Source organism: Ruditapes philippinarum, unplaced genomic scaffold (genome assembly GCF_026571515.1).
Source record: "Ruditapes philippinarum isolate M1 unplaced genomic scaffold, ASM2657151v2 ctg5430_1_1_1_1, whole genome shotgun sequence".
Taxonomy (NCBI): domain Eukaryota; kingdom Metazoa; phylum Mollusca; class Bivalvia; order Venerida; family Veneridae; genus Ruditapes; species Ruditapes philippinarum.
In genome coordinates, this window is record NW_026859273.1 from 22,729 (window position 1) to 31,820 (window position 9,092).

General features: G+C 34.4%; 1 protein-coding gene across 1 annotated transcript; it reads right to left on the reverse strand.

Annotated features, from left to right (window-relative positions):
- Positions 1-1,845: 1,845 nt before the first annotated feature.
- On the reverse strand, positions 1,846-7,248 carry LOC132755936 (uncharacterized). Its single transcript, XM_060746876.1, has 3 exons — positions 6,714-7,248; positions 3,233-3,349; positions 1,846-2,108 (listed from the first exon to the last, which is right to left on the reverse strand). The coding sequence occupies exons 1-3, from the start codon at positions 7,243-7,245 to the stop codon at positions 1,927-1,929; spliced, it is 831 nt and encodes a 276-aa protein (XP_060602859.1). The 5' UTR covers positions 7,246-7,248; the 3' UTR covers positions 1,846-1,926.
- Positions 7,249-9,092: the final 1,844 nt, after the last annotated feature.

The window sequence follows — 9,092 nt, forward strand, 5'->3', positions numbered from 1 at the left end:
TAAAACATTGTAAATGACAATAAAAATGAGCCAATTAGATCTTAGAATACAAGTTTATCTCTTTTAAATAATCAATTATGTTTTTTGATGGAATTGTATTAAAAAGTTCTTTGAGTGAATTTACAGAATAAAATCTATTACGGGCCTGTGAAAAATCATGACATTCAAGAAGAAAATGCTTGACAGTAAAATTTTCATTACAACCTACACAGAAAGGGGCATTGTCATTTGTGAGGAGATAAGAGTGGGTAATTTTAGTGTGTCCAATTCGGCATCGAAGAAGAACTGTTTGATCACGGCGGTTTGACAGAGATAGAGATGGTGACATATCAAGAGATGGGTTTATATCGTGAAGTTTATTAAAAACGGCATTGTCCCAATTTGCTTTCCATTCAGCTGATACGAGTTTATTTATAGCCGGTCTAAAATCACAAGCAGGTAACAATAAGTCAGTTTTTTGAAAATTTAATGATTGTTTAGCTAAAGCATCTACTTTTTTCATTTCCTCGTATTCCTACATGGCTTGGAATCCAATATAATTTAACATATTTTGTTTTTAGTATATCATGAAATCGTAAAAGAAGTTTCTTTACCATGATATTGTCAGATTTTTTTATTTTTAATGGATATTAAAACAGAAAGCGAGTCAGAAAATATCACAAATTTATCGTGGGTATGCTGTGCTATGTATGACAATGCTAAATCGATAGCTTTTGCTTCAGCAGTAAAAATTGATGCATTATCTGGTAACCTTGTACTAGATGTAAAATTATTTTCAAACACAGCCGCACCTACTTTGCAACCTTCTTTTGAACCGTCCGTATAAATATGTATAAAATCTTCATGTTCTTCCTTAATTGCTAGAAACTTCTCTTTGAAATATTCAGGTGAATTTGATGCCTTTTTTATATTTGAAAGGTTAATATTTATTTCCGGGGAATTATAAGTCCAAGGTGGAACATCCTCATCGTCATTTTGAAGGATACTGTCTGGATTAATTTTAAGTTTATCTAAATCATCTTTTAAACGAAGGCCTAATGGTTTAATTTCCTTTGGTTTGTTAACAAATTTTTCAGTATAACTTGGTTTGAAAATAATATTTTTAGCTGGATTTTTCCTATTAGATGAAATTCTAGTTGCATATTGAAGTGATAGTTTTTTACGTCGAAGATAAAGCGATGGTTCCCCAGCTTCCGCATATAGACTTTCTACAGGTGAAGTGCGAAAAGCACCTAAAGCTAAACGTAAACCCTGGTGATGTATGGTATGAAAAGCCGACGTGAGTAGGACAGCTCTCCATATACTTTGTATAGTCAAATAGATAAATACAGAATCCCTAAAGAAAGCCCAACACCGCAGTATTGAAAATGTTGCAGGCTCAGTTTGATTGAGCCTGTTCATGAACGGTACTGGAAAGTGCAAATTACCGTCCACGCCCCCTAGCACCGGCTTAAGCAGAATTCAACATTTAAACGTGAAATAGTAAAATTTTGAATTAAGAAACATCCGCAGATGTGTTTTATACGGCGGTTATCATGGAACCTTCAATGTGACACTTCCGTGCCATTCCATGAAAAGCGGCGTATGGTCCCCAAGTAATAAAAAGCGTGTGCCCTAAACGAGAAAACAATGGGCGGAACTAAATAAAATGGAATTTTGAAAGGGGATCAGAGGTTATGAAGCCTGCGTATCACAGATAAGACGTCAAAAGACAAATTTAAAAAGCAGGCAACATATCCTAAGGGTGATTCAACATTATTCAAGTAGGAATATTGGAACCACCCATATAGAAAATGCCGAAAAGTTGAAACTAAAAATACCACAAGCACAACAATAATGTCAAGCTAATAAAAACCTATACAGTTGAGTTCCGAACGTTTTTACTTTTTCTTGTTTTCAAACCGTTCCTGTGCAACAAGAGAAGTTCTAACAAATCCTTTTACCATTGTCCAAGACCTTTTTTTTTAGAACTGGATTTTTGTTTATAACCTCTTCGCATTGAAGCTTAGATGGCAATTTTTTCATGATAAAACATTTTTTTAGTGCTGTTTGGTACTCTTTCTCCTGAGAGGACCATGGAGTCCTTATCCCTTTCTTCTTGTACTTGCCTAAAATGTAATTAAATAAGTTATATGATGATGAACCTGATGGTTAAAAGTAAACAAATTTGTAAAAGGTTTTTATTGCAACTGATTTTTTATTTTCAATGTTAAGTAGATTATTTTAGTATTGAAATACACATACCAAACAATACTGTTATAAAATATGCATCATGTAGGGAATATTTATTAATAAATGTCTTTGTTACCTGAATAATTCTGGGAAAATAACATGTAAATTAATGTACAACAATACAATAGTTATCAGCTAACATTCCTTTACATATATTTATTTCAATATTTCAATTTTTATAGGACACGCATCACTGAAACTGTTGTCTTCACATCCGTTGTGATCACATCCGTGTTATTTGTGCCGTGTGGCGGCTGTAAAAAGTCTCCCCGTACATTTAATCAATGATGTTATATTTTCGATCCTTGAAGATCGTTCAGCACGACATTATTGTTGTGCTTGTGGTATTTTTAGTTTCAACTTTTCGGCATTTTCTAGTTGGGTGGTTCCAATATTCCTACTTGAATAATGTTGAATCACCCTTAGGATATGTTGCCTGCTTTTTAAATTTGTCTTTTGACGTCTTATCTGTGATACGTAGGCTTCATAACCTCTGATCCCCTTTCAAAATTCCATTTTATTTAGTTCCGCCCATTGTTTTCTCGTTTAGGGCACACGCTTTTTATTACTTGGGGACCATACGCCGCTTTTCATGGAATGGCACGGAAGTGTCACATTGAAGGTTCCATGATGACCGCCGTATGAACACATCTGCGGATGTTTCTAAATTCAAAATTTTACTATTTCATGTTTAAATGTTGAATTCTGCTTAAGCCGGTGCTAGGGGGCGTGGACGGTAACTTGCACTTTCCAGTACCGTCCATGAACAGGCTCAATCAAACCGAGCCTGCAACATTTTCAATTTTGCCGTGTTGGGCTTTCTTTAGGGATTCTGTATTTATCTATTTCAATTTTTATAGTAAAGCAAACACATAAATTAAAGTAACCTGAGTAATCTTCAAAATGAGGTAGCATAATATGGGATTCCTATCTTAGATAACTATTTGGTTAGATAATTCTATTTTAAAATATTAGTTGTATGGTTACCATGCCGACTTACCAGGCGTTTTTCTAATTGGCTGGTCTGAGTCTGTCTCTGGTATGCATTCTCTGGTATTGTCCTCTGCCAAAATACCCTCCTCTTTATCAGGCTCTTCCTCACTTGACTGATCTTCATCTAAAATTTTGAATCATTAATAATATTTAATTTCCATCTTTCATAATCTTGACAGTAAAATGAACAAATTTTCAAAATATAAGTAAGAAATATTTATCAAGATAAAATACAAATAGTCAGTTGAAAAGTCATTCTATTAAATGGCCTACAAAAAAGTCAGTGCAATTACTACTTGTTGATAAATCATATACCATAGTGAAAATAAATTATTTGTCAATGAAACAGTATCAAAGCAAAGAAGTGGTATACTGGTTCCTCATATTTCTGTGGTACTTAACTGTTCAACAGAGATAACAAAAGTTAGAAGAATAAAATTCGGGAAAATATGTTGACATCATACTTTATTCCATTTAATGTTTGCATGTAAACAATTATGTACACAATATGGCAATTAACACTAATCCAATGCCTAGTGAGTAAAGTTGTGTTCTTGTATTTCCATGACAATGACATTTGAACAGTTTCAAAAGCAAAACCAAAAGTAATCTTTATTTTCTTGTACATCAATACCTAGTCCCATCTCAAAGTGGGTATTTCCTCTATGGCATTTATCAAATATCTCAATGGTTGCTTAATAAAGACAACTGTCTTAAAAGTTATGAAAACTAAAAGTATTTAGGTGAAATAATTTACTTTGCTTTTAATCTGAACAAGTGCCATGTTAACATGACCATCCCCGGCCAAATAAGTTTGCTCATTGAAAGAATGTATATGCAGTAGAGCAGAATAAGTCAATAAGAGGACTTTTGGTAATGAAAACTGATGGCTGAAGTGATTACAGATTTGAAACCTATGTGAATACTGACGGCTGAAAATAACAAAGGGCAACGACTGAAAAATTATGCAAGGTAGAGTTATCATTCTTGTGTGCTGCACATCTCCTCAATAAGATCTATCCACCTATAAAATTTCATATGTTGACATCTCTCAAAGATTTTTTGCATTATGCTCCACTCAGGAAAAAAATAAGTATGAAAAATAACAAAGGGCAATAACTAAAAAAATATAAAGGGTAAAGTTATCATTCTTATGCACTACGCACCTACTGAGTAAGATCTATCCACCTATGAAGTTTCATGATGATATCTTAAAGGCATTTTCAGTTATGCTCTCAACAAAAATTAGGTTTGAAAAATAACAAAGGGCTATAACTAAAAAAACATCAAGGGTAGAGTTATCATTCTTGCACACAGCATTCCTCCTCAATTAGATCTATCCACCTATGAAATAGATAAATAGAGAATCCTTAAAGAAAGCCCAACACGGCAAAATTGAAAATGTTGCAGGCTCGGTTTGATTGAGCCTGTTCATGGACGGTACTGGAAAGTGCAAGTTACCGTCCACGCCCCATAGCACCGGCTTATGGGTTCTGCACATCCCCTTGTTGAGGTGAACATTTGAGCTAAGTTTGAAGAAAATCTTTGACTGACACGACAAAGCGAATCCATTATAGCCCCCTCCACATTTTATGGTGGGGGTATAAATGTTGTGAAGTGAACAAAGAAAGGAATTGACACAATGCAATTGGCACTTACAATCCACTTAACCTACTGGGTTATTAACACAGTAGAAATATGGTTATAAATACTGCAAAAATCAGTCAATAAGTGCATACCGGTATATGATATAAATCATCATTTGAATATTTAATGTGTTTATTTTTCTTAAAATCTTAGAAAATTTTTCTGAAGTTTCATTTTTTTTGAAATATTTTGGAGGCATGCAGCTTTAAATTGCCCATCTATGAATTATTCCATTTAAAGTAAATCAATTACTCTGATGTCACAGCGTTTAAGTGTATAACTAAGAGGATATTTTTTTTCATTTTTTCGTGAAATATGGTATATATTTTCATGAAACATGATACATATGCGGCATTTAATCATGTTGAGAGAAAATATATACAATATTTAATGAATAACGAAAATAAAAATCATTTTATTTAATTTCATTATCCAAGAAAAACTGTTATGAATCCCCTTGCTAGCTTACAATGCAACTGCAATTGTACAGCACACAGTAATATATTGATTATGTGTGACACAGTGCAATACACATTAAATTTTTGTTTATTTTATTTCTTTTTTTTCAAGCAAAAACAATGTATTTATTTTGAAATAAATTGAAATTTCATTGGTTTGTGGCATTAAAATAGTGGTCTTGTTTTGACTATTTTTTGTTTGGCGATAAGTACATTGTAACGCAACATAAACAACTCTTCAAATGTCTGTACAGCTTTAAGGACTGAATTAAAGTTATTGGTGTTCGGATTTGTTTTCTTAGTTAGACCATTTTCTATAATTCTAGATAGTTTTCAAAACAAAACTTGATAAAAAATTGTTTTTTATTTATCAAATGTTTCAAACAAAATTGCGAAAGAAGTCCCTTAAAATAAATGTACAAAATGGCGAAAGAAGTCCCTTAAAATAAATGTAAGTTTTGACTTCGCCCACTTTCATATTTATATTTCATATCTATTTTTTAACAAATATGAAATATACTTGACTGATATAGCACCATATTTCATGGGTAAAAATAAATAAAATTCCATATCAAGTTTTAAGAGTTATATAATATTTTAGTACAAATTTCGCATTCAGTGAAATATAAGCGTTCAGTTCTTGTGCACAGCTTTGATTATGATTAAATATATTTCCACTGAAAATTCCATTCAATATTGACATTTATTATATGATCTAAATATAGCTGCAATCTCATTGGTCCAAACAGTAGTTAACAGAACTTTTTATCAAATCATATTAATACTGGCTGAATTGGATTTTCCCAGTCCAAAAATAGATCATATTCGACCATGCACCGTAGACTGTTAAGTATGCATGTTAATTAAAAAATAATTGTTGCATTTTGTTCTTTATGGCATATTTCTTGATTTTAATATCATTACTATTATACATAAAGGCTACACCGCAATCAGACGAGTATAAACTTGAATTATTTTGTATGCGTAGTGTTCGCACACCTAACACGACATGCATCTTTTTTCCCGCGTTTCAACAAGGCAAAATTTGTACATGTATATAATGTTGCACTTTTTGTGATTTTTTTTTATTTCTTAGCCTATAGTATATACATATAATAAAACAATTATTGACTAGCGAATGCTTTTGTTTGTTTCATTTTACGCCTTTTTCCAACAGTATTTCAGTCATATGGGCGGGCAGTTTCCTAACCATCGTTCCTGGAGAGTAACACCAGTACTAGACTACCCTCCTCCGTACTAAACTACCAAAGCATCTCGCCGGGATCGAACCCACCCCAGAGAGGTAACTGGATTAGAAGTCATCGACTCTAACCCCTTGACCACGGAGGAAGTCCACAAGTGAATGCATGTAAATATATTTACCTAATATATCTAAGCTGATTTCGTTTAAATCTTTGTCTGTTACAGATGTAATATTTCCAGTATTCAAAGCATGTAGAACTTTAGAAACTTTTGCTATTTCCAAAGTTCCCTGTGGGAGTCTGTAATATTGACGATGAACTTGAATATCATGCCCCATGAACTTGGCCAAAATATCTTGATCTGATTCTGTAAGATGCAAAACCTGTGATAGAGTAGCAAGTTGTTTTCTTAGATTTGTTGATGTGATTCTCTCAGGGTGTTTTAGACAAGATTCACTTGCTGCATATTTCAACGCATCATGTCCACGAAGCGGTTCTAGCAGCTCAGACTTCTGAAATATGTATTCAGTGGATTTTGGCTTCAACGACAACAGAAAGTCAATGTTTCTCTTCATTTCTTTTGTAAGTAATATGGCAACTTTCCTTCCCTTTTTCCCTTTGGTCTCGATTCTAATGTATTTCTCACAAAGAGCTTGCTCAAATTTTGACAATGTCTTTTTAATATCATGATCGACAGGTGTCTCAATTAGCATTGCTGTCTTTCTTATCTGTGATACGCAGGCTTCATAACCTCTGATCCCCTTTCAAAATTCCATTTTATTTAGTTCCGCCCATTGTTTTCTCGTTTAGGGCACACGCTTTTTATTACTTGGGGACCATACGCCGCTTTTCATGGAATGGCACGGAAGTGTCACATTGAAGGTTCCATGATAACCGCCGTATGAACACATCTTCGGATGTTTCTAAATTCAAAATTTTTACTATTTCATGTTTAAATGTTGAATTCTGCTTAAGCCGGTGCTAGGGGGCGTGGACGGTAACTTGCACTTTCCAATACCGTCCATGAACAGGCTCAATCAAACCGAGCCTGCAACATTTTCAATTTTGCCGTGTTGGGCCTTCTTTAGGGATTCTGTATTTATCTATTTTATGATCACATCCGTGTTATTTGTGCCGTGTGGCGGCTGTAAAAAGTCTCCCCGTACATTTAATCAATGATGTTATATTTTCCATCCTTGAAGATCGTTCAGCACGACATTATTGTTGTGCTTGTGGTATTTTAGTTTCAACTTTTCGGCATTTTCTAGGTGGGTGGTTCCAATATTCCTACTTGAATAATGTTGAATCACCTTTAGGATATGTTGCCTGCTTTTTAAATTTGTCTTTTGACGTCTTATCTGTGATACGCAGGCTTCATAACTTCTTATCCCCTTTCAAAATTCCATTTTATTTAGTTCAGCTCATTGTTTTCTCGTTTAGGGCACACGCTTTTTATTACTTGGGGACCATACGCCGCTTTTCATGGAATGGCACGGAAGTGTCACATTGAAGGTTCCATGATAACCGCCGTATGAACACATCTTCGGATGTTTCTAAATTCAAAATTTTTACTATTTCATGTTTAAATGTTGAATTCTGCTTAAGCCGGTGCTAGGGGGCGTGGACGGTAACTCGCACCTTCCAATACCGTCCATGAACAGGCTCAATCAAACCGAGCCTGCAACATTTTTAATTTTGCCGTGTTGGGCCTTCTTTAGGGATTCTGTATTTATCTATTTTATGATCACATCCGTGTTATTTGTGCCGTGTGGCGGCTGTAAAAAGTCTCCCCGTACATTTAATCAATGATGTTATATTTTCCATCCTTGAAGATCGTTCAGCACGACATTATTGTTGTGCTTGTGGTATTTTAGTTTCAACTTTTCGTCATTTTCTAGGTAGGTGGTTCCAATATTCCTACTTGAATAATGTTGAATCACCTTTAAGATATGTTGCCTGCTTTTTAAATTTGTCTTTTGACGTCTTATCTGTGATACGCAGGCTTCATAACCTCTGATCCCCTTTCAAAATTCCATTTTATTTAGTTCCGCCCATTGTTTTCTCGTTTAGGGCACACGCTTTTTATTACTTGGGGACCATACGCCGCTTTTCATGGAATGGCACGGAAGTGTCACATTGAAGGTTCCATGATAACCGCCGTATAACACATCTTCGGATGTTTCTAAATTCAAAATTTTTACTATTTCATGTTTAAATGTTGAATTCTGCTTAAGCCGGTGCTAGGGGGCGTGGACGGTAACTTGCACTTTCCAATACCGTCCATGAACAGGCTCAATCAAACCGAGCCTGCAACATTATCAATTTTGCCGTGTTGGGCCTTCTTTAGGGATTCTGTATTTATCTATTGTATGACTCTGTTTTAAGCCTCGAAGCCTCCCCTGACCTCTTTCTATTAAATAGAATTATATCTGCAAGGCAAAGGCGAGCAAATTTTCCAATATCTGGATTGGTCAAACGCATTTCTTCAATTTTTGATTTTACACTTGTAGTCATTCTTGATACATCTTCAACAAGGGGGAAGATAATGTCTCTTATTATA

What these genes read in the sequence shown, in the direction of transcription:
- LOC132755936 (XM_060746876.1), bottom strand. Translation starts at nt 7,245, where the DNA reads ATGCTAATTGAGACACCTGTCGATCATGATATTAAAAAGACATTGTCA. An exon ending in AATCAGCTTAGATATATTAG is followed by an intron (nt 3,350 to 6,713) that starts GTAAATATATTT and finishes TCAAAATTTTAG; the next exon opens with ATGAAGATCAGTCAAGTGAG. An exon ending in GCCAATTAGAAAAACGCCTG is followed by an intron (nt 2,109 to 3,232) that starts GTAAGTCGGCAT and finishes ATTACATTTTAG; the next exon opens with GCAAGTACAAGAAGAAAGGG.